At 41.5% G+C, this 26,489-nt stretch overlaps 1 protein-coding gene across 1 annotated transcript; it reads right to left on the minus strand.

Annotated features, from left to right (window-relative positions):
* Positions 1–289: 289 nt before the first annotated feature.
* slc9a7 (solute carrier family 9 member 7) lies at positions 290–25,102 on the minus strand. The gene is made up of 16 exons (XM_061737873.1): positions 24,648–25,102; positions 21,491–21,693; positions 21,332–21,409; positions 18,908–18,984; positions 18,690–18,802; positions 18,494–18,599; positions 16,711–16,847; positions 16,466–16,576; positions 15,642–15,730; positions 15,096–15,209; positions 14,858–14,969; positions 14,603–14,756; positions 9,052–9,115; positions 7,390–7,472; positions 6,194–6,299; positions 290–3,566 (listed from the first exon to the last, which is right to left on the minus strand). The coding sequence occupies exons 1-16, from the start codon at positions 24,910–24,912 to the stop codon at positions 3,303–3,305; spliced, it is 2,076 nt and encodes a 691-aa protein (XP_061593857.1). The 5' UTR covers positions 24,913–25,102; the 3' UTR covers positions 290–3,302.
* Between the last annotated feature and the right edge of the window lie 1,387 nt (positions 25,103–26,489).

Raw genomic sequence — 26,489 nt, forward strand, 5'->3', positions numbered from 1 at the left:
ACCCACTACAATCATATGATTTTTTTTATATAATAGTGGTGCAGTCACAGTGGATTAGGGAGTGTGTACATCACTCGCTGGTTGTTAAAGCAGGCGTCCACTGGATTTGTACTTGAACTCAAAATTTGATATTCCGTTGTTATTTTACATCTATTAGGAGATGAGCAGTGATTGTGGTGTGTTGTTTGTCTAAATGCATCAAGCAGCACAGTTCAAACAGGATGTTCATGTGGAGCCATCACACTTCCTTTGATAGCTTCAAGGGGAAAACAACATACAGCTGAACGACTGAACTTGAAGATTTTTTATTTACATGATCACATGCAAACTGTGACGCACCCGGCAGCCAGTTGCAACTAGAAACCACAGGTGGACATATTGACAAATAGGCTACATCTCACATTTCTCAGGTACAGAGAGAGTTTTAAAATAGCCAGCAAGACAACTGACAGTACAGCAGCATGGAGAAAGACAGAGTGCACATGAAGGTTATATAAGAGTCCCACGAGTGTCCTCTGTGCGAGGTAAAGTGCCAGTCTCTGCTCATTTAATCATCTGCCGCCTTCAGTTAAATTGTCAGTGATGTTGCTTCAGTCCGACTGCATGTCAGCCAGCGGGGCAGCGATGGAGGGGAAATTCACAGCACTTAAGCACAGTCCTCTTCATCTTGAGATGCAACAACTTCACTATTCAGTCTTTGCACAAGGTTTCTGTGCAACATTTTCTATCAGGCACGGTATAAGCAAAAGCGGTTGTTTTTTTTAGTTAAATGACACGTATGTGCTTCCTTTTCCATCAGACAGAAAAACTGACAGCAGCCAGAGAGCCTTTTCCTCCAGCAAACTTTAAATGCACACAGCCAGCACGGCGCTTACACAACTAGATTCATTTCCTCTTGGAGGTCCCCAGTGACCAAAATAAACGCACAAGTAACTCTGGCGTGAACGCTTCAGATTCAGCTCAGACTGTTGTGCCACTCACACAGACACTTCAAGTTGTGGAAATGAGGACATAGTACGTGTTTCAGGTGTCAAAACAGGGCCACATTGGCTTAATAATAAACAGAAATACTTCACAAGCAGCAAACATCAGTGATATGTGCCCAAAGAGCTGGATGCAGCTTCGTCAGCCCTAAAACAGCACGGCAGTCCAAGTACGACCAGTTCAGTTTGGAGCTACATAGGACACTGGCTTGAATTGTATTAAATTGTTGGGGTTTTGTAATCAAGCTGTGTAGAAGGTCACCAGAGAGTAACTTAATGAACAACAATAATTTCATAAGTGAAGCAAATCAAATTGCAGAAAGACTGAAGGTCAGTGGTCTGATGACAGTTAATACGAGCGGCATGAGCGAAATATGACGTTTCTGAGCCTCAGGTAGTCGAGCAAAACATGATCTTCTCATTATATATTGTTTACAGTACAAAGCTTTGAGTAGACAGGCTTTCATTTGACCCCCAAACAAAAAACATCAAAAATCTCATCGTCTTCACAGCCAAAAAACACACCATTATGTGTTTCTTTTGTCTGTTAAAACGTCACGTTTTCAGAGACTGACAGGTCATGCTCAAGCTTGGATGACTCATAATTAGCATTATTTACGTGCATAACCTCAAAGTATTATCGCTTTCACAGATAGTTGAAATAAATGGGAGGTTGTACCCTTATTTGACCTTTATTTATTTGTTTAACTGTACCAATATAAAAAAAATATAACTTGGATGAGTGTAAAAAAAAGTAGTGGTAGAGTCTACTTATAAATCGAGGCTTAAAAAGTGCTTTTGCAAGCACTTATCTTCATCGATTGTCGTCAGTGGTCTCTTTCCTTTGGGATTTCAGGTCACTCAAGTCTCAAAGTTTAGCAGCCGAAGTTTAAAATTAAAAGAACAAAAGAAAAAAAAAGGTATAAGTGAGGCAACTCGGGAGCTAGTGCAGGCAGGCAACAAGAGTGGCATTTTGTGTTCACGCTAACTCCTCTACACGGTTCCCTTGGGTTTTATATTTGACTTTTTTCTGTTTAAAGGAGTGAATGGTGCCCCACCTGAACCCAACGTCCACTCGCAGGCTCCGTCTCTCAGGCGCAGGACAGGGCAGTTTAAATTCATCATTACCAATGTCTCAATATACAGTAAGGAGGGAGCTAAACTAACAGCATAAATAAAAGTCTGTTGCATAAGTGGACTGACCTCCATCCATCCATCCATCCATCTTCTACACCCGTTTAATCCTGCACGGGGTCACGGGGAAGTGGACTGACCTAAATGTGGTAATATTAACACTGCTTTTCCCAGTGCAGTTTTCTCAGTTAAATGTGAAGTTGACATGGATTAACAATTTATCTGATGAATTAAAATAAAAACAAACTTTATCCAATTTCTCACATGAAACCGTCAAATTCGGATCAGTTCCAGCATCTTTGATGGGTCGTTTTAATATAATTCAACCGAAGCGGCTCTAAACAACATTATATTCTGCAGAAGATTCAAAAACCCGACGGTGTGCTCTTCACCTCAGCGAGTCAACTGCATCAGACCGCACATCCTACTTCTCCCGTATGGTGATTATCAGCGTTATCTCATGAGAAATCTTATCATTAAAAGTTAAACACATCTGGCCCTTATTTGAGCGACAGAAAAAGTCCAAAACACAGAAAAGGATCCAGGCCGGCTCAAGACAACATGCACGCGTACTATCTGAGACAGTAACTTGGTGTGAACCATAAAAACCAGCGGTTCTGGATCAAAGCTATTTACATGCTAGCATTCTTCCACCACGGCCGGCAGCTGTGGAGGAAACACATTCACTGTCTCACGTGCGTCTCACACGCCACCGTTTCCCCATATTCAGATGAATGGTACGCATTTACAAAAACAGCTTTCATCTCAATGCCATTCATCGTTTCGTCAGCATGGACTTGTGGAATGTGATGAGAGAGAGAGAGTTTTTCCTACTTCTTTACCACTCAGGCTGAGCCACAAAGTGCCATCTGTACGACCATGTGGGTAACATTTTTTTGCACAACTTTCCGTCGTGACACTCTAGAAGTATCCTTGAGAATAAATCTTCTCTGTGATGAGGATGAAATGTTCCCTGGTCTCTGCCTCTTGGCCTAGAGGGAGCTCAGCCCCCCCCCCTCCCCACTCCTCCTGTCTACTTCCATCTCTTCATAATGTCTCATCGTGGAAGTACTGGGCACTTGGAAGTAGAAAGAGCAGAGGACAAGGTATCTGGATGGGCAGTGGGGTCAGGTAGAAGTTGGCAGCTCAAGCAGGCGGGTGGGGGATGGGGGGGGGAGGGCAGAGTCAGACATGATCCTCCATGGGGAAAACCAGGCGTGTGCCACGGCTCAGCAGCTCCTGCTCGCGGGAGTCCAGCTCACGCTCCAATGCTTCCTCTGACGTGCTGCCGCTCCTTTTTCCATTCGCACTCCAACCCGACCCCCCGGCGGCGTCCGCTCGGCTGCCGGACGCGCCGTTGGCCGTGATGGAGGTGTCGCCGAACATGAAGGTCAGGTCGGCATCGTTGTGGCCCAGGTCGCTGTCGGGGTCCCGCAGCTGCTCGTGATTCTGAGAAAACAAACCCAGAGCACAACGTGAGGGGGGGGGTGAGCGTGAGCGAGATGCAGGACACACACGGCGGGGCTCGTGAAGTGAAAGGGCCGACATTGACCATGTAAAAGCTCGTAAGGGACACTGGATTTCCAGAGGGGGATGGGAGGAGACTTGTACTCCAGTAACTGACCACAGGAAACTACAGCCTGTTCGTGGTCTGCGTGGCACAATAAGTCAAATGTTAGAGACCCAATACAAAAACCAGATGCTGCACTCTGGTTAAGTAATAAATAGCTGGAAAACACGAGGTTCTCACAGCTTTAATTGACTGGCTGGAAATCGATACTCAACCCATGTCCCCAGGGAGAACAGGATGAGTTAACACCAGGTCAATTCAGGGATCACCCGGATGACGGAAATGAATAAATTACAATTATCTTTGAACAGAAGAAGGGAAGAGCGGTGTTCAAATGAATCAGTCACACTCACATATACATATATATAATATATATATATATATATATATATATATATATATATATATATATATATATATATATATATATATATATATATATATATACACACATACACACACAAGTTAAAGGGCTCCAACAGTCAAACGGTCTGTCAGATCAGTTTGTGCACACCCTCTTGGTCCAATAATCAGAAGAGCTCCAAGACTATCAACATGTGGCTGAAAATAGTCCCAAACAAATGTTCATGCAAGTCATGTCTGAGAAATGCTTGTTGTCCGGGCTTTTCAGAACAGGAAACTATATATTTGTGACCCATCTTTAGAGTCTTTAGTTAGAAAGAATGGGTTAAAACTGCGTCCCACAGATGACGGACATATTAGTTTGTTTTGTTCCTGAAAGCCTACAAATTGAAATGAATAAAAGTATTAGATTAAGAACAACATTTTGCTATCCACCATGAGATTTGTTTTCGGTACTTTGAAGTCAGTAAAAAGAAGAAAATCTAATTGGTTGAAGGCATTTTCCTTCTCTGCAGTTCATTACGTCCATAACAAAAGAGGAAGCAGGCATTTTATCTTGTGTCAGAGCTCTGGGTGGCCCTGATTATACGGGCAGCCTCCTAAATTCAACTCTTCTTTGTTAGGCGACCCCAGATTGGCAGACTGAGATCTACAAGCCATGAGAAGAATGCAAACATAAGAAATTTACTGCCACAAATTTACTGCCACAAACCTGAAAATCGGTCGGCAGTTTCAGAAATGACATTTAGACCCCAAATTTCTAACCCCAAAGCACAAGTATCCAGTCTTCATACAAGCCTTTTAGGTGAAAAAAAAGGGGTTATTTTCCCTAAATGACTGTTGTACGGTCATTTGTGTTTTAAATATCGGAGCGCAGGGCTGGAACAGTCATCATTGAAGCGGTGCTGAAAAGGGCCTTTTGTGCGTGCTGAATGCCAAAAAAAAGGGCTTCTCTAAGGTCCATTTTCTCTCCTCTTGAAGGCCTCGGTTCTTTGTGCGTTTTCTGGCAGCCATTGAGAGGACTTTCACAATAGTACAGTACTCCTTAGAGAAAAAAACATCAGTATTCACAAGCAGCCTCCCTGATTCACCATAAAAGAAATGAGAACATGAAAGGGGAGATCTGGTTTGGTTACAGCTATGGGTTGTTTTTTTAAACAGGTCTATTTTTTTTGTTATATTATTGTCTGTAAAAACATCTAGGTTACAAAGGAATGACAAGAATTTACTTACAGCTCTAACGCATTTCTTTAATATAATCCAAACAAACACTAAAACTAAACATGACCTTTAAAGTCATCGCTCCGCTGCTGCAGCCCCGTCTACCAGTCAAATGGGCTTTTATTTCATTTGCATGGGTCAATCAAACGGTTGTGTTCACGGCAGGTTATGCAAGGTAGGACCACGTAGCGGATTTGCATCATGGACAGCTATGAGTGGTGCTGAAGTTACATTTCCTTTTTACACATTTTTCATCCATCTCTAAATCTCTATATGCCTCATGTGATAATGTGCACGGTACCTTTATAACGTTTGTGAATATTTCTTTGAAAAGCTAAAAAAGTGAATATCAAAACAGGAACAGCAAAGATGAAACAGCATTCAGGAGGTGTTTTGTGTAATGTTTTTATCCACTGTGGTTTCTTTCTTATATGACTCATACAGAATATCTCCTGCTTATGCTGAGCTCTGTTGCCCACCCTCTCTGGATAGTTCGGATTAAAAATGTCAAACTAGAAAACAATTTCCCATCTCTTTTGTCAGAGTTACAGAAGGACTCTGTTTTCAGTTGTGTATAAAAAGATCATCCTTGAAGTTCCTGCAGAAACGGTACTTCTGTTAGTAACATGAGAAACGTGTTTTTTTTAAATAGAAAGGCAGAACCTCTGCGTCACCATGCACTTCCTTTGTTGGCTTGTTGCTTCGACCCTTTTAAAAACATCAGCAAAGATGCAGCTCTTCACTAACTGATCTGAAGGTTTTACAATTTTAATTGGCGTCAAGTTTTCAATTCGGAAGTCATCAACGTGACAGTTTGATCATTTTCCAAATACACCCGGCAGCACAACGTGCAGGTAAAACGTCTCCAGTGCTGCAATTTTTTTTCCCTGACACCTTTGTGCTTCCGTGCGCGGACACTCACCTCGTACGCCTGGGGACTGGTCAGACAGCTGGCCAGTGGGCCGCAGTAGCTGGGCAGAGTGGAGGTGAGCGGCGGACCGCTGTGTGTCAGGATGGGCTTAAGGTAACTGAGAGGTTAATAAGGAGAATAGCTCACACCGGTAATCGGCTACTGACAGCAAATGCCTGTTAATGCTTTACTTTACCGTGATCGGAACTGTAATGAACGTTTTAAAAGCTCAAACTAACTATCTCAACACAAAATTTGTAGTGATCTAGTGTAGTGATCTCTGAGTCTTTGCAGATGAATCATAAACATCAAAAGGTCTTTATTTACAGGATACAAACACTCTTTGTGGAATGTGGTCCCCTAAAGCCCTTATAAAACTGTTAGAATTAGCTGTATATGTAAATGCAATGCCTATAAATACACCTCATGCTTAGTTTCATTCTTAAAATAAGTTATTTTCGTGCAGAAACTTAACTTAAATCACATGTCACTGGATGAATTGTGGTCGAATAATTTACAGGATGTCTGCCAACAAGATATATTTGGAATAAAAGTTTGCACAGGATATTGTGAGCAGCTGAGCGGAAAATAAGTCGGGATACTTGGCTGCAGGAGGAAGCAGTAGGCTTCTTTGACACCCGTTTATACTTTTTTTTATTAATACTCTTGGACAACCAGGTGTTGTGGAAAAGTGGTCAAGTCGATGTGAGCGGACAAGCAGTGGGCCACCTGTGTCACAGTCATCTATGCCAACAGTCGGTTAAACAATCGAAAAATGGATCTGTTCTGGGAAGTAAGAGGAATCCATCCCACCTGCTTCGGCTGCAAATTGTTTGTGTCACGGGGGGGTATTTTACACCGTAAAGTACAGCTGTTATGCTGGAAGCTTATGACGCAGTGAATCAACTGGGGAGACAATTGATAAACACGGATGACGAGGGTGGAGGAAACGGGAGGATGAGGTGCGTGATGCATCCAGACTGGGCGGCAAAAGAAAACAGTTTTTAGATTCCCACCTGTAATCTGATACCGACCGCAGAACGACCCAACAAAAACAGAACCAAACCCCATACAAACATCCCGATGCTTATTATGACATCTGACATTACCACAAAGAGCTGCATAAGATGAAACACATTTCTATCTCGAGGTCTAAACACACATGGCACACATATGTACTTCAGTGAAGCAGGACGCAGAAAGGATACTTGTGATCAAAGTTGTACCAAAGCCTGAAGAGCCACGCACTCTCCTGTTTGGTTTTACTCTGCCCTTCACCCTGGGAGCCGTCCTGCAGAAACACATGCAAAAGAAGACGTGTTGCATGAGAATATAAATGTATTTCTATACAAGTTGACGGGATTAAATCATTTTGTTAATTCTCACTGAGCCAATTCTTTTTTTTCCACACTCAGATCACTGATTTGCTAAGTCATTTTACATGTTTTCCAACCCAGAACACTTTTTGTAACTCTCAGTGAGCATCTCCTCACCATCCGCTGGCTGGTCATCTCATGAGTACAAACAGGAGTGGGGGCAGCTCGCCTACCAAACCACAGCAAACATTTCTCCAATCACTGACAGGACGAAACTCTTTTTTTTTTTTAATATATATATATATATATATATATATATATATATATATATATATATTTTTTTTTATATTTAAAGTGCTCCTACCTAAGTCAGTCCTGGGCATTGCTCCCTCTACCAACCCCGGGAGGCCCTGCACTGAGCTCAAGTCTCCCCTTTACTTGAGGAGTGACGGGCCGCTTCTTTTCACCAGACAGGGTGGGGTTTCTCCGGCCGGACGTAGCGCGTGGAAGGATCACGTTATTCCGGCCGGATCCTCCCCACCCCATCTGGCGCCCCGGTTGGCCAGAGGGGGCATGTGTAGCCCAGGACTGTTGCATGTTTTTGTGAGGGTAGCTCACATTAGCTACCCAAGGGAACACGGGGAGAACATGCAAACTCCACACAGAAAGGCCCTTGGGTGCTGAAGTCATGGGGGAACTTTAACACGCACTTCAGCGCCCACAGCGTCCCCGGCGGGAATTGAACCCAGGACCTTCTAGCTGTGAGATGGCTGCACTACCGTGCCCCGACAGGACAAAAGTCTATGCACATGCTCTTGCACTTGAGGTGACGTCCTCCAGAAATTCCTTACCCTACCTTTAATTATACATGCAATATACTGAACAAATATACAGTATTATATACATACACATATACTGTATATGCAAACACACACACACACACACTTAGTTTTTCTAACTTTTTATTGTGATCACCTGCTCTTTTATTCTCTGATTGGTATCATGATCATTATGAATCAACTGGTTTTGATACTCCTCCCCCTCCGTTAACCCCCCCCCCCCCCCCCCCCCCCCCCCCCCACAGCCCCTCTGTCCTTCAGTTCTTCTTTGGCCTCCTCCCCCCCAGTGAGGAGTTGAACAGTTTGATGGCCCGGGGGAGAAGCCTGTATTCAAACTAAAGAGATCAGACTGCGACCTCTCTCTTTGCAGAGTTAACAGTCTTAATATCTGGCCGGTGTAATTACTAATCCTGCATCACATCCTCCCTCCCCTACAGAGAAGATCCCGAGCTCACAGCAGTCCGTAAGTATTACCCTGCACTCTTCGATGCAGGACATTGCTTAGGAGGGCGGCAGACAAGAGTCATCGTCATAAATGAATTAGCACTGACAAATAACTGCACACCACAGCTAAGAACCTCTACAATTTTAGAAACACAATCTGCATATGTTTAGACTTGCACATTTGAACCGCACCATCATAAAATGGAATAAAAGTGGAACAATGTCAGAATTGAGCGCGGCACTCAAGTGGGTGAGCGAGTGGGATACTCACCCCCTGCAAGACTTGGAAGCTGTCTCCCGAGGACTGCATGTCTTGATCTGGATCAACTCCAACCCTGCATTATTGCAAGTGTAAAAGAGAATGTTAACTGACGAAAATGTAATTGGTAACGGATACGAGTGCCACTCCGGTCCTAAAAGGTGCATACATTCACAGACACGGGGTTGGATTAGGTTCAGAAAATTAGCGAGTTACCCCTGAGCACATGACAGAGGGACAGTTATTCATGCGGTTTACTGTGACTGAACTAGTTATGTGTGCCTGTGCTTAACATTGCATACATGCTCTACTGTCATACATTTCTCTTAAACTGAAGCGAAAGCTGGGTCTAAACAAAACTACACACCAAATCTCCCTTCTTGAAGCAAGTTAAACATAAAGCCACAGAAAAACGTTACATAACAGGTCAATCGCTTGGCAAGAGCCAGTCTCCTCCTGGCTGTTATTGGTTGGTTTAAGCTAAGTTGGAACAGCTGACGTTCATTTCTGCTGCACAGACATAGCAGTCCTGTCATCTGCAGCGCACATTTGCAAGACAAACAGGTTTGCAAAACATCAGAATTATTCATTTACGTAGCAGGCATAATGTCAGTCTTCCTATCTGGTCCTGAGTAATGTCTTCCCTTTTTTCCCCCCCTCTGTCATTAAAAGACATAAAAAAACACCAGCAGATCCGTAAGCATAACCTCTGGTCCACATAAACAGAATCTAATCCTTGTAGATGGAGGTCAAGGCAGAGACATGCAGCCTGTCACGGACAAATTTGAAATGATATCTGATGCTGTGCAGAGGAGTGTCAAACTGGAGTGCATGGCTAACATTAAGCTTTTCCATAACTGTCATGGAGAGGAAATATTTGTTCTGGGTAAGTGACAAACCAAATAGTCCTTCTGCGTTCAGTCAAATCCCCCCCCCCCACGCATTCACAGCTGAGTGGAGGCTGGATGCCGGTACCAGCAGCAAAGGTGCAAATGCCTCAGAGCTCTGCAGAAACAAGGATCTGGGAAGAACTTCATGGCTCTTAAAGAGGCCCAGCACTTGTTTTTTCCGTGATAATAAAAAAAAAAAAAAGAAAATGGAGAAACCATTTTGACACAGTTCTCGTTTTCCTTCGCACACCCTTTTTCAGATTAGTTTGCAAAACTTTCCTTCTGCTTCTGTATAAACAGGGAACGTGGTTTGTCCTTTCACATGTGAGATGTTGGTCAGCAACGACCGAGATGAGGAAAACCTGACTCAGATATTCACATCACACGCGGAGCAGCTTCAGAGCTTCATGCTGGGACAAATTCTCCAACAACAGACCCTGAACCAGAGCCGGGCTGACGTGCCAAGCAGGGCCTTGTACACTCAGTTACCCTCAGACCTGCTGTGTTCTGTTTTTTATTTTGCTTTAAAGAGTGAAGGTGACTGAAGTTACCAAGAAAAACAAAAAGGTATGACATTAAAAGAGAGACTTTGTCAGCACCACTTGCTATCACCTGAAATACTCCCACTCACCATGTTGAGGTTTCTCGCCTACATTTCCAACTCTATCACGTCATAAATATGTACGGAGCACATTTAAAGTTAAAGTATTGGACGGTTCATCTAATGAGACTTGGCTTGTGTGATAAAAATAGTCATCTTGTACATTGAATACTTTGAAGAGGAAGCAGGAAGGTCACAGTACGGCACGACTCTCTAAGCACAGTTAATCCTATAATATGGTGATTATTTTTTTTTGGAGGCTTCCAAGGGTGTTTTTGGATTAAATTACAACAGTTAGATGTCCACCTACGGATGAAGGCAGATCAGGATTATTTTGAGGATCAAAAATTCTTTTTTTGATTGATTTATTTTACCAGGAAGTCTATCATACCAGGAAGTCTATTGAGATAAAATCTCTTTTTGAGTGGGAGCGGGCCAACGGTGGAAACTTATGAACAATGAAGACGTCATTGGTTTTGCAAAGAGCAAAACCAGACAAAAACCCACAAGAGCAGAGCATTACTGTTCAGATATCAAAGTAATTTGGGCGGGGTTCAAGAATAGCAGTTTCACTCTTCTGTTAACCACTTTGTCTCAGTCAGCAGGAGACTGGATGTTCAGCGTTAAAGCAGATGAAGAGTGACCACACAGTGTTCTAAAAACAGCAATTGGCGAATGTGTAGGCAAAATATAATCCTCTATTTCAGGAACAGGCTGTAATCCTCATGCTTAACACTGGGGTTAAGCAGATGTTCAGACGTACACATGAAAGTACTGGCGGATGCCAGAACTCCAGCTCTTGACCTGACAGCTCAGGTGTGTCCAGCACTTCGCAGTTCAACTCCTTTTTGTTGTTTATTGTTCATCTGAGACTGTCACGGAAAAAAAGTGCCATTTCTCACACCCTTTTCTTCTCAGTTCTGTCCTCCGTTAACTGCTTTTATCTCTATCCATGCCCTTTAGGTCTCTCAAGCATCTACTTCAACAAGTTCAGCCGTTTAATCAGTTCATTCTGGATCTTGCAACCATTTCTTCTTTCAGCTTCCATTTCAAAATATTTTGGTACTTTTGTTTTAAATTGCTTTTGTTAAATAGTTTTAAGTTTGACTTTGGTTAGTTGAACTTGTAAAAATTAAAGAAAACATGGGTTTATCCGTTTCCCTTAAAGGTTTTACTAGAAAATATTGGAGGTGCAAGCATTCATCTTCAAATGCCAACGATGTTCAAAAGAGCAGACTGAAATAAATCATTCCAGTTTGAGTTACAATATGTCAGTAGCCTTTTCTTGATCTGGCATGAGGACAGAAATCTCTTTCTCTCTTGGTGGCTGCACTGCCAACCACGGATATAAGCATGCACGCATCCCTGCTTACAGGCTTCCACCCAAACCCTAATACCAGCGGCGTCTCCTCTTACACAAGACGTTGATCCATACTGGAACCAACCCACAATCACAAACCATCAATCAGCCTGACCGCCAGAGGACGTTTACGAATGACTTCTTGTGCCAGAGTGGTTATATATTATGTCAACAGGCTGCCGCGCTGTGTAACTTTGTAAGTTGTAGGAAATGATACCTAAAATCATTGGGCGGAATGGCTGAAATTCATCTGGCATGCAACATGTACCAGTTACTATGGCAATGAGATCACAGGGAGCTTTTGGCCGTGCTCTAAACCTCTACCGAGTGGGATAGTCCCCGGCCAGTCTGGGGAGGCATTACTCATATTAAGCAGAGCCTGTTCGCTCAGGCCGCCGATCTGAGTGAGATAATCCGCTTTATAGTGAAAAATAGAGGCTCTCGGGCTACGAGTAAAGTGAGGCTGTGGTCTGCAGCGTCGGCAACAAAAATCAAATTACAGCACTGGTAACAGCTTGTGGTGGGACAGCTCATGTGACAGCAGCCTGGTGATTAGTTTCAGTGTCACTTCTGGCTCAAGCGCAAGTGTTCAATGTGACGTCCCACAAAGGCCCCCTTGAGTTTGGAAGTGGGGGTGGAAACAAGTGGTGGCAGAAATCTGGCCCCATCTCCCGGCAGCCCCATAATAATGTGAACTAGAGTTACATGTTGTGGGAGAAAACAGCTAAACTTGAGGGCAGACTTTGTTTTTAAATTCCATTCTTTAGTCTAATACTTTTCTAAAACACAAACATACTGTAGGTATTTGTCTCACTTTAGTCCTCCTCAGTCTGCCATTTACTCAAATCAATGAAAAGATCATTAATATACAATTTCAGAAAATATAGATATGCAACTTCTCTGTAAATAATCAACTGGGTGAGGTTTGGTGATATCTTTTGATGGTGCTTTTAATACAACTTGTCATTGATTTAACAATCAATAACTTTAATGGGCCTTTTTATGATAGTGGGTTATTTTGTCAATATTCCATCTCTATCGCAAAGGTTCTCAGAGAGGAAATTGTTTATATCTCATTCACAGCCTGAGATAAATGGGGTCTTATAGCTTTAAATTGAACTGCTGTCACACAGCCGTAAGGCCGATATTTTATGTGAGCAGCCTCCCAATCTTCTGGCCTCTGCAACTGACCACAGTCTGGCTCTGTTTCCTAAACACATCCGTTTCTATACAGATATATATTCACATCTTTTTAGTTGTATTTAACAAAGTTGATCATAACATATCACTTTATTAGAAACCTGCATGAGTCTTACTGCCCAGCACTGAACTTGTTTAAATCCAACTTAAAGGACAGGGATCATTTCGGATCTACAGGCATTAATAGATCTCTGTGAACAAAACTGGTAGTTCCTCAGGGTCCTATTCTGGGGGCCTCTTCTATTCAACATCTGCATGCTTTCAATGGCTTAGATTAAGCAAACCAAATAAATATGTTACTATAGCCATCCAGATTATTTTTAAATCTACACAACAATATCACCAGGAAATCATAATCTTTTATAAAATCTTTTTAAGTCTCTCAAACAGCTGGATGTTCCAGGATTCTCTACATCTAAACAAAGTCAAGACAGATGTAACTGTCTTGGGGCCTAAGAAGGAAAAAAGTGTATCCGACCAGAATTTAGCAGCTACATCGAGTCAATTACAAAGTCAGCTTACTGTTACTTTAGAACATTTAAAGGATCAAAGTACTAATGCATCAGAGAGATTTGGAGAAACGGACCCATCTTTATCTGAGCAGATTAGATTATTACACCAGTTTATTACCAGGTCTGCTAAGTAAAAACAATCAGACAGCTGCAGATGATTCAGAAAGCTGCTGCTTGAATCCTTGAGACCAGGGATCCATATCTCAGCTTCTTACAATGGCTTTCTGTCCATCAAAAAGTTGACTTTAAGATCATGTCATTTGTTTATATCACTTTAAATGGTTGAGGCCAAAACATATTTTGGAATCTGTGATCCAATATGAACCTTCGAGGCATCTCGGATAATCTGAAACAGGTCAGTTTTCCATCCCGACAGTTCAGACTAACCAAGGAAAAGCTGCTTTCAGTATGTGGATGAAACTTCCACAGACCTGCAGGTCCGCTGCAACTCTGGCATCTTTGAAATCGCATTTTAGAGCTCATCTCTTTACCTACACCTTTGAATGAACTGTCTTTCTGCGAATGCATTTGCCTTGTTTTGTCATATGATTATCTGATTCTCTCAGATGTAAGTCACTTTGTATAAAAGCATCTGTTAAATGATTTATTCTTCATTTGTTTGAAGCGAAGGGTTTTATAACGTTCCCAGTGATTGATTGCAGCAGATCTTTTTGTTGTTACTCTTGATCTTGACGTCGAGAGTCACCAGATTTCCGGTTGACTTTAACTTTCTCATGACATTAACTGCCACATGGCTCTGCAGTGAATGGAACATGAAGCCAAATTTGAAATATTATTTCTTAAGATAGCAGAAGAAAGACAGATTTTACCGCCAAATAGAAAACGGAAAATGCTCTCTACAGTGGCCTGATGTTTGATGTGTTAGAAATTAACTTTTTTAATACATTTTAGTCCTCTGTCGTAAGGAACTGCAGTGTGAGTGTTCAATAAAAGAAGGCAGATTATATTTTTTTTCTATATCAGAAAAGGGCTTTGTCACCTGATGTGTAGCCAGGACAGCATGGGTGTAGTTCCTCCACCGAACACCCAGACGGTGAAGAAGACAATGAGCAACGTGGTGGTGAACATCATCTGACGAGCGTGGGTAGCAGTGTCCCGGATAGCCAAGGCAAACGCCATCGCCCCCCGCAGACCTGGAGAGGGTCACGTTAAAAGTCCTCACAGCACACTGAGGCTGAACTGATGCTCAAGGATAAGACAACAAATAAAACTGAATGACGGCTTTGTTTCTTACCTGCAAACATCATCATGTGCTGGAAGTTCCCTCTGATTTTGTCCCTTCGGCCGAGGTTGAGAAGAAAAGACAGTGGGTAGATATTGAGAGCTCTTCCAATGAAAATTGAAATCTGAAAGGTGGGTCAAGGAGTTTCTGACTTATTTTAACACTTTTGAAGCTGTAGAATGTTTCCCAAAACAAACTTATTGGAGGTACATAACACAAAAGATGTCTTAAGAGGGGGCCGAAAGGATACAAAGGCTCCTATGATGAAGATGGGGCTGAAAATGTGATTCTGGAAGGTGAACAGAGCCAAGCCCATGTAGGAGAAGATGAAGTTCTCAGCCAGAAAGTGAAGGACTTCAAAGAGCTGCAAAAAATACAATTTTTGTCAGGATTTTAATACAGATTACTATTTATAAATGAATAGAAAAACCGTCCACAAGCTGACTTTTGAATGGTTCAGACTAAGTCTCCTGATACTGGTGCTCTGCCAGAGGCCACATGTATGTTGCCAGAATAATTACATTAACCATGCCTCTGCAGTACGTACAGTATGAGGCTGTTTGCTGATCCTAAATCTGTCATGCAGCATGTCGTCTACGTGTTAATCTGCAGCTTGTCCTCAAGATTGAACCCCCCCCGAGAAACTGAACGGTAATGTTAGAAGGGATGTCCTCAGACAGACCCGATTAAGGTCACAGCAGGCTGATCGTTGCACCATCTGGCACGAGTCCCATGTTCAGACTGTCAGGGGGTTCCAGATTAACGGGGTTAAAAGAGGAAGGCGGTCAGATGTTACCTGCTTGGTGCGTTTTGTGGATTCCCCAGAGAGGTTGTTGTAGGTATAGTGAGCCTGTGTGATGCCACAAAACAGCACCGCTACAACACCTGCAAGGCAACATGCACGCACACATCAGTTCAGAGTTGAATACAAATCACTTCAACATGCAAGCTGGGGGATTTTAACATGAAATGGAAAGAAATCCACCCACCCCAGTGACCCCTGGAAACATCTCAACAAGACTCCTCTCACTACAGCGTCACATAGGATTTGTTCATTTAATAAGATGCACATCTGCTTCATAATCAGTCTCTAATGACATTTTATTAAAGAGAATTACTTCCTCGAGGATGGCTCAACAGCACTTTGTTTAAACTTATCATAATTATGGGATTTAGCACAAATAAGAGCATGTGAGCTGGGAATTAAAAGTTAACATTTTGGTAATTTGAAGTCAGAATGAATGAGTGCTGTTCATTTTATTGTATTTTTTCCTTACACATTCTGCTGAACAAAAATTGATCTTTTTCTTTTTGTCTTAAGGTTAAAAGAAAAAGGGAAAATTGGCATTATTGAATATTTAGGATCCAACGTTTTTTTCATTTTCTTAAGCCCCAAAAATGCATAAATGCAACACTACAGACACATGTTTGCAGTGGTGTGTGCAAAAACACATTTCAAATTCAATAGATGGAAAGTTTCAATGAAATATTGAGAAATATTGAGCTATATTGAATATGAACAACATCTTTTATGCTGTTTGCCACACAATCTGAAATACAAGAGATCCCAAATATGCAATAAAATGTTATCATCCTTGTCAAAGATGTGGTACAGTTCACCTGTGAATCCGCAAGCCTCAGCTAGCAGGAAGGTGCTCCAGGACATGAGGAAAAAGAGGGCGGTCTCCAGCAGAGGGAAGTAGTGCAGCTTAGTGAATTTAGTGACGTGAAGTCCAGTTAAGGAAAAACACAAACAAAAAAAAGGCATTTTGTATTTATCATCCACAACGGATCCATATGACATCACTCTGGCCAAGAGACTGTAGCTGAATTTCCAAACATGCATGAATAAAAGGATATGAGAGCGGTGACGACTCCTGTGGCCGCTCCCATCACAAAGGAGCCGCTGAAAATACCCAGGAAAACACCCACCGACTTGAAAAATGCAGCGGCATCGAACATGTGTGTGTTTGCACCACTAGGCTGGTACGCCACAATAGACCTGCAACACAAAAACAAGGTTTAGACCAATTTTTGTCAAAATCAATATCACAATCACTTACAATTATGGATATCTGACTGTGCATGTACACAGACTGGATCTACAGTACCAAACAAAATGAGCGCAAATAAAATCCTGCACTATTATTATTTTATCTCTCTAAAAATATGCATTTGTTTTGTGTATTCAATGTGGAAATTGTTTTCAAAGTACAACATTTCATGCATTTGAGAAAACATCTCATAGGATGTAATAAAAGTGTAGGGCGAAACCCATGTACAGCAGGTGATTTCCACTCCTCCAGTAGAGGGCGCTAGAGGGCTGTATGTCTGTGACGAGCAGTCTTCACATATTAGTGAGACATTCAACAAGAGCTCCAAAACCAGACACACCAACACTCAAAAGTGTTGAATCTTTTTAGGTGTAGTTTGATAACGCCAGTAAAAGCATCACTCAGAGCCTAATAACACACGGCTACAATAAATACACTACTCTATTAGTAAAACAAAAACTATTTTAAACATTACTGAAGAGAATGTATGTGAATATCTATATAGTTTACCAGAATGACGCAATAAAAGTACAGACATCAGAACATTACTGAATTTAACAATGCTTAGTTATTATATTAATCCATTTTCTACACCTGCTTTATTCTGTTGGGAGAGGGGTCGGGCGTGGGGGGTATCCCAGCTGTCATACTCCATTAATCCACAAAGGGAAATTACATCATGCCAATGATGTTTTCTGCAGCTTCATCAAGAAATGCAGGTGAATTATCTCAGTGGACAACATGGACTGAACACGTACGAAAACATAGAAGCTGAAAGTTCAGTATCCAGAGTGTACAGATGCTCTTCCACAGTAAGGCCTCAAGGATCACGCAATCTGTTACAAACAAGCACCACAATCCTTTACTCCTCCTTTACTGCATGCTGTGTCTCTCTGACCCCTATTGTCTTAAATATGTATGCAGTCACGTCTCTGTTAATCAAAATCAGTGCTGCCATTCTGATATTTCTGCCGCTTCTTTATCAACCATGTCCATCTTTTTCCCTCCTGCTCTTGCTCCACATCATCAACATTTCTTCTTCAACTTGTTGAGATTTCTGGTCTTACTTGGCATTTAGAAAAGCTCAATCAGCTACTCCCGCATTGAAAAGAGCTTTTCTGTGGTCACGGTGACTCATCATAGCAACTGTTGAATGGGCAAGAAGTACCAGAAGAAATCCTTTAAGCAGCCCAGCATCCAACCCAGCGAGGAAAAATGTTTAAGATAACTAAACTGCATGTTTTATTAGAAATAAGCTCAAACACCAGACCAGAACTACCGTACTGCAAAAAGCTGCCACAACGTCCAAAAAAATATTTACAATAGTTAATTACAATGACAAAAATCTGAGAATGCTTGCATTTCCAAAAAATGAGCCCATTAAATGCTAAATGATGTCACCTTTCCTTGTTAGGTCGAGAAAAACACTAGGTAACTAGTGACTTACATGGAGTGAAAAGCATGTTGTTGATGTTTATAGTGCTGTGGAGTAAAAGGAAGCAAGAATGCTCCCAGGGTCTTTATTTAAGAACAGAACTCCAGCAAATCTACTTATCTGCATTCCACAATTGGATAAAGCAGCAATGTGACTTACGAGGAGAGCACAATGGCCACTGCGTCGTTCATAACACTTTCTCCAAATAGCAGAGCGTAGAGATCCCCATCCGCATGGAGCTCATTAAAGATGGCTAGCACCGTCACTGCACACACGGAGGGATAAAGGATGAAGTCAATCAAGGTCTGGGTATGAATGCACAACCACAAACTGTATTCAGCAGCAGGCGTCATACCCGGGTCTGTGGCAGAGATGATGGCGCCAAAGAAGAGGCAGTCCGTGTAATAGAACTTGTCAGTCAGCTGTCCAACCATCTGCATCAGCTTCACCACGCCGTACATCAGATTCCTGGAGAAGAATAAAAAAATGATGAAACAGCACAGAACAGGAGGATTTCATCATAAATCCTGCTTTCAAATTTAATCGGAGGACCATAAAGAAGAAGACACCCACCCAATAACAAAGCAGGAGATGGCAGTGCCAAGAAAGGCATATGTTATGATGGAGCCCAGATTCCTGAAGAAGTGTCTCTGGGAAGGAGAAAATAGCAATATAACACGCTAGCTGGTAAAAAGAAACACACAACAAAGTTCTTGGAAACAACACATTTTCAAGTGTGACAAATAACCGTCAACGGTCGCCTTGAGGTCAGTAAGAGTCACGCTTGATGAAGAAACACAAACACCATCCAGCTGTTGGACAAACAAGCAGCAACAGCCTGCTGAGGTCACTTCCAACCCAGGTGCCTTCAGCTCGGGGTGACAAATAACATGATTCAAGTTCCTGAGCCTTTTCCTTTGTGACCTTCACGCCAGCAAATGTTGACAGTTTTTAGATTATACACGACTCTCTGGCAGCTCAACAAGATAACATGTAGGCAGTTAGGCTGCAGCAATAATCTGTAACGTCTTTGTGTGCTTTAATTACTAGTTAAAATTACAGAAAAACACAAAAGAACTCTAAGACTGCCAAGTATCCTGACGTGACCTCTCTTTCCTGTTTCCTGAGGTTTGGTGTTTGACTCAGCTAATTCCACCATGAATCACACTTTTAAAAGAAATACAAGAAAAAACAATGTTCAAACCTATCCTTTGAGAGGAGCTACAAGTTGACCTGGTCACTTTTTCAAGAAACCACTTTGTGCCGTATTACAATTCCAAAATAAGAGCTAGTAGTGGATCCAATCAAAAATATTTACAGTGTATTAGTACTGAAAAGATAAATGAAGAACTACCCATGTGACATAAGACCTTTGCGTTCGATGCTACACGATATGACAAAATGGTATAATATCACCTTCAGAGTCATCTAGACTAATGGAGAATTAAAATAATAAGCACTCCTTTGTGTATTTTTTTGAGTAAAATGTGGCATCAACAGTCATGCACAGTAAAGCTGTACATCTCTGAGCCAAATTAAAACTTCAGGAGGTGAACAAGCTCACTAAATCAATGCATATTAATGCTATTGACAAAAAGGCTGTGGCCAGTGTGGTTGATGTCTTCAAGCACCATCGCAATTGCCTGTTAACATTTACAAAAGACAAAAGAATGCTATTTTGATCCTGTCAATACCAGATTTCAACATATTTTAAACAGCAAATAATAAAAAAACTTCAATCTAAACCCAAAACCCCGCACTTGTGGCACAGAAAACATAAAACTTAGTAAAACCCACATTCAGCTTGTGGTTTCACCCAATACTTCAAGTCCAGGGATCACTAGGATCATAGAAAGTCATCTCCCGTGGACTCCAGTGCTTCACATTTCAAACAGACACCTGAAGACATTAATCGCAGTAATAACTAAAAATCTAATCATAATCCCACAACCACACTGGTCAGAGAGGTTCTGCACTGTAACACAGCCCCAAGGACATTTCCATTCATTCAGATGACATGTAAATTTTAATCATCACAATGAAACAATAATTTCAAACACCTGCTGTACTTTCTAGATTAGTACTGAAGACTATGGAGAGGACTTTCCTGCAATCGAAAGCAGAAACTGGTCACCCTGCCAGTCCTGTTTTTCATGTGTCTGCAAAAAAGCCACAGAGGAAACGACAGACATCTGCTCCGCACTTCCCCTTCAAAAGGGCCACAGAAAACACTGACTGCTCTCAGAAGTCTGACAAATGAGAGTTTTGTTCTTCCGATCAAACCATCTGTGTAGGGCTGGGCAATATATCGAGATTTTAATATATATCGATATATTTTCAAACGCGATATGGTACGAGACAATATCGTTCATATCGAAAAAAAAAAAATTTTTCATTTTCAAAAATTTTTTTTTTTTAAATGTTTTCAAATGTTTTGTTATTTGCACAACTGTCAACCTCAGTGGAAAAGTTTGCCTGTTACTGTCTACATTGTATTAATTGCACAGTGTATTTTAATTTAATTGTTATGCAGGAAAGGGATATTTGTTTTATTTTATTCAAGAAGCATTTTTATTCTATATATGCAGGCAGTTTATTTTTATTTCATTTGTTTTATACATTTTGATATTTTGCAGACCTCTGTTAATAAATGTACCTGTGTGACATTTGGCACGAGGCATTGTATTAAAACTGACCGTTTTTTTTAAGGGTTTGCATCAGAAAAAAATGAAGCTAACAGAGATGCTATGCTATAATGCTTTGGGGGAAACCCCAATTATGGCACAGAAAAAATATCGATATATATCGAGTATCGCCATTCAGCTAGAAAATATTGAGATATGACTTTTGGTCCATATCGCCCAGCCCTACATCTGTGTAGGGAAATGGAAGACACATCCACCTGGTCCTACAGCAGCGCCATCGCATCGTACCGCTTCACCCCAGTTCAGCCATGAAACAGTCCACAGTGCTGGAGTTCACATGCATTCCTCTCACCTTCTTCAGACTGTAGCCAGCATGAAAAATAATCGGAGGAAGTAAAATGTTGAAGAAAACCTCGGGGTCAAAAGTCACCTGGAGACGAGGAGAAACTCAGAGTTAACAGGTTTTAAATGGAGCAGGAATGCTGAACGGATGGTTAACATTTCCAGGTACCTTGCGCAGCATATCATTCTGCTCCACATTGTGAATCTCCCTGGAGTTGATTTGCCCTTTGAGGGTGTACTCAAAGATCCTGCCGCTGATGTTGAGCAGCAGGGTGCTGACAGGTCCTTCCTGCAGCATGCAGCTGGGGGGAGTCTTGTTATGGTAGCTGGTGGCAGGAATACCGTAACGCAGAATCACACCCACCAGCAAACCTGACAAATGACAACAGAGGGAGAACGGTAGGAAGGTTAGGAAGATCCACTGACACCCTTATAAGCAATTCAATTAATCCAAGAAAAAGGTATTCACTCTATATAAAACATTTAAATACCAAACAAGGAAATTGCTCAGTGCAGGCCAGTTCTGCAGGTGCTTCTGGTTTACGAGGTCGCTGCGCCCAGAGGGCAGGGAAATAAATACACGGGGAGTCGATTGGTCAAATATGGCAGAGAGGGTTGCTGTCAAGAAGAAAGGGATGAAGCAAGAAGTGGAGACAACATAACTCCTCTGATCAGAGAGCAGTTATGCGCAGGAGACGTGGCAGGGCAAAGCTGCCAGCACTGTTTCCCTAATTCTCTCTCTCTCTCTCTGGGTTATCCACAAATGCTGCACTCTGGCTTGGGTCTAACCACACACACGCAGATGCAGAAGCTGGTTGAACACGCAGAGAGAACCAGTCCACCAGTTGTTTTGATTTCTTGTGGAAATATTCTCAAATTACACAGAAAGTCTAGGAGGTTCTTTCCACGGCTTTAAACAAAGAAGCGCCATAAACCGCTGACATGAATAAACAAGGTCTTCTGGACCAGACTTCCCCTCATTAAGCTTTGACTATTTCTATGTGGATTGTTATTCAGGTGTAAGATGGGATATAGATAACGACTCCGGACACACTGATGGATGGACGTGAACCAGACTATTACCGTTGCAAATTAAGTTCCAGCTGTTAAAAATGGTAATATTTCTGCAGTTTTCTGTTTCTGACTCCCTGCTGGAAGAGCACGTGGTTCGTGTTTGTGAAACTATGAACTCGGCTGGAAAAGCACCAAAGGATACGTTTGTCTTTTAAGCCCCAAAAATACAAATCAAAGTCTGGTGTTGCTTTTCTTTCTGCATGATCTTTGGGTAATGATTGACATATGTGGCTCGGACCAACTCAGATTGTATCAACGCTCATGCGCGTACACACACAGATGCAGTCTAACCACATTTTTCCATGTTTCTCCAACATAGTATTGGTTTAATGACTTTTACCCAGCTTCACCCAGCAGAACACGCTTTTACATCAGCGAGAAATATGGAAAAATCCTTATAGTTTATATTTACTGTAGAATTAGTGACTGAAAATTACATCATTTCCCTTTGTGGGTTAATAAAGTAAAATTAAGTAAGTTTATTGGATTTAAGTGAATCAAACGGATCTGAATCTAATCAAACTGTCTGCCATCTCGCCCAGTCTCTCAGCCAGCATCTAACCCCGCAGAGACGTCTGCTGGCTTTCTTCAGGTTGTCATCGTGTTTCATTGGACCTAAACCAAACTAAAGTTTTGGCAGCATTTACTCAACATTTCTACAGCAGATTTGTGATTCATCATTGAATATCTCTTCCATCCAACCATCCAGTCCATGACTGCTTCTTTTTTCTCTTTTCTTTTATTTTAAGCTCACTATAACCTTTTTTTTGTTTAAGTATAAATGAAGGCTTATGTTTTGCTTCTTGATGTATTAATCCCTTTTTTTCCCGATTTCTTATGGTCCTGACACAAACTTTCATTTCTATTGCTGTTCATTTGTAATTTATTTATTTTGATGGAGACTTCTCTACTTTGAGTTTTCCATCCTGATGCTTCTTCGTCCGTCTACCCTTTTTTTTTTAATACTTCTACCAGTATCACCCACAGATATCTGGGAACCACTGTCATATTTCACACTCCATGTTGAACTATCATCTTGTCAAAGTTTTATTTCCATTTTCCGCTGTCCTGTTGAGGGGCCACGATTCCTGTCAATCAGCAGGTGCAACGGTTTAGGTTTACATTTTGATTAGTGCAGGTATTTCCTTTAGAAATGCACATTATTAACCAATTCTATTTCTTGTTTTTCTTGGGATTGAGTGATCTCATAAGTTTTCCTAACTTTTGGCAGATAAAAATCAAAATATGGCATCAATTAGGGTACTGGGGTATGTCATCTGTTGAACAAGAGTTTTGAGCCATAAATATGTCATGTGCGTTTGTTGTAGTTTTTTTTTTTTCAACAGCTGAATGAGCATCACCCAAATCTGGTGGATCCATCTCTTTTTTTTTGTTTGTTTTCATTCTCACACACACACACACACACACACACACACACACACACACACACACACACACACACACACACACACACACACACATATATATATACATACACATACATACATACATACATACATACATACATACATACATACATACATACATACATACTGGATCAAATGGATTTTTGATTATAAAGTATTTGCACTTTCTGACTATTTAGGGAAAGCGTGGGATATACCAAGAAAAGTAACATATATGTGAAAATAAATATTAAGTATCTTTATTTTATTTATTTATTTAGTTTTTCTGGTGTGTATATGTATATATATATATATATATATATATATATATATATATATATACACACACACACACACACACACATGTGTATTAGATTTTTCCATCTGGTAAAACGCATCAGACCAAATATAAATTAATTATATAAGCCATTTTAGACGACAATGAGATTTCAAATTAGGTCATAAGACAAAACAACACTGAGGTCAATGTAAACTAATTCTTGATACCAGAGATAAAGTAAATGGATGTTTATTCCCAGGCTAGGACGCGCATGCAGCAGCAGCAGCAGCAGCAGCAACTCCAGAAACGCGCACCAACCCTGCAGATGAGCGCTGCCTTTGATCTGAAATCTCTGCATCTTCACGTGAACCCCCGCGCGGCCGCGGGGGGGAGAGTGAAGCACGCACAGCCCCGGGAGAGTGAACCACGCACAGCCCCGGGAGAGTGAAGCACGCACAGCCCCGGGAGAGTGGACCACGCACAGCCCCGGGAGAGTGAAGCACGCACAGCCGGGGAGAGTGGCTGCGTGTCACAGACAGACCTGTGTAATCCCCAACAAGCCTCACCGTAGATCATGGCCAGGCCGGTTTCGTGCAGGAAGCGGACCCGCCGGTGCTTGAACAGCCATATGGTGAGGATGGTGAGGGTGAGCAGCAGGATGAACGTCAGCAGGTTGACGCTGTCCTGCCGGTGACTCTCCTCCGCCTCCTTCTCGGTGACCAGCTCCTCCATGGCGTCGTCCTGCGCTCTGGCCCCCGCCGCCGCGCTCAGCAGCATCCACACGGGTACGGTGGCCCGCAGCGGCCGCCCCGGCCGCCCCACAGCCTGCATGCTTTCAGATGAAGATCCTGCCCCCGCCGCCGACCGCACTCATCATTTATGCCGTGTCACTGACACGAACACACACGCAGGGCTGAGTCAAGTGAAGACGAGCCAGGACTCGCAAACCATAAATCAGCCTCAAGTTCAACCTCTTAAAGACACAGGAGGGCGCAATGCTGGACGATAGAGAATGATGCAGCGCTGCCTTCAGTGTGGAGGAGACCACATTACACTACTGGCGGGTTTGATGACTGTGCACTTCACTGCTCGGCCCTCTTCATAACAGGAAGTCACAGACGAAAGGAAATAAATTGTTATCTTGTGGGAATGCTTGGTTAAACAACACTTAACCAGATGTCATCAGAAAGATTATTTTACAGCCTGACTGCACACCTCCACTGATACAAATATTGTGCTTGATCTACTTAAAAAAAAATAAGTCAACTTTTTGCATGAGATTATTTTTATTTATTTATTTTTATTTATTTGCACAATGACAACAGTAAAGTTTTTTATCATACAAATAATTTGTGCAGGAGAGGAAAAGAAGCCCGAAGGGCTTATAAAAAATCCTCCCCCTCAATACAAAATCACCAAAACAAATCAATCAATAGAAAAAGAATAGAAAGGAAAAGAAAAGGTAAAAGAAACAAAGAAAAATACAATAAACACCCAAACAAAAATATCTATGAAATGGCAATTTCATTTTAGTACGAATAGCCTGTTAATTTTGTCTAGATTATTATGTAGATCAAGAAAACTAGTCTTTGTTTAAAAATACTTAATTTTCTGTATGTAAATAATACATTTTGCAAGTACGGTACAGTTAACTTCGATGGAAGTTGACTGATGGAGACTTCTCTACTTTGAGTTTTCCATCCTGATGCTTCTTCCTTCTTCCTTGGTCTACCCTTTTTTTATATACTTCTACCAGTATCACCCACAGATAACTGGGAACCACTGTCATTTTTCACACACACTCCATGTTGAACTATCATCTTATCAAAGTTTTATTTCCATTTTCCGCTGTTATGTTGAGGGGCCATGATTCCTGTCAATCAGCAGGTGCAACGGTTCAGGTTTACATTTTGATTAGTGCAGGTATTTCCTTTAGAAATGCACATTATTAACCAATTCCATTTCTTGTTTTTCTTGGGATTGAGTGATCTCATAAGTTTTCCTAACTTTTGGCAGATAAAAGCAAAATATATCATCAATTATTAGGGCACTGGGGTATGTCATCTGTTGAACAAGAGTTTTGAGCCATAAATGTGTCATGTGCGTTTGTTGTAGTTTTTTTTTTTTAAACAGCTGAGCATCACCCAAATGTGGTGGATCCATCTCTTTTTTTTTTGTTTGTTTGAAAGGAAATAAATTGTTATCTTGTGGGAATGCTTGGTTAAACAACACTTAACCAGATGTCATCAGAAAGATTATTTTACAGCCTGACTGCACATCTTCACTGATACAAATATTGTGCTTGATCTATTTAAAAAAAAATAAGTCAACTTTTTGCATGATATTATTATGTAGATCAAGAAAACTAGTCTTTGTTTAAAAATACTTAATTTTCTGTATGTAAATAA

Source organism: Cololabis saira, chromosome 13, assembly GCF_033807715.1.
Source record: "Cololabis saira isolate AMF1-May2022 chromosome 13, fColSai1.1, whole genome shotgun sequence".
In the NCBI taxonomy this organism is placed as follows: Eukaryota; Metazoa; Chordata; class Actinopteri; order Beloniformes; family Belonidae; genus Cololabis; species Cololabis saira.

Bases quoted from the DNA above. Each gene is read 5' to 3' on its own strand.
- slc9a7 (XM_061737873.1), bottom strand. From the start codon at position 24,912: ATGCAGGCTGTGGGGCGGCCGGGGCGGCCGCTGCGGGCCACCGTACCC. The intron at 15,731-16,465 runs GTGAACTGTACC...GTTGCCTTGCAG, and splicing joins TGAGGCTTGCGGATTCACAG to GTGTTGTAGCGGTGCTGTTT. The intron at 14,757-14,857 runs GTAAGAAACAAA...GACCCTCTCCAG, and splicing joins GCACATGATGATGTTTGCAG to GTCTGCGGGGGGCGATGGCG.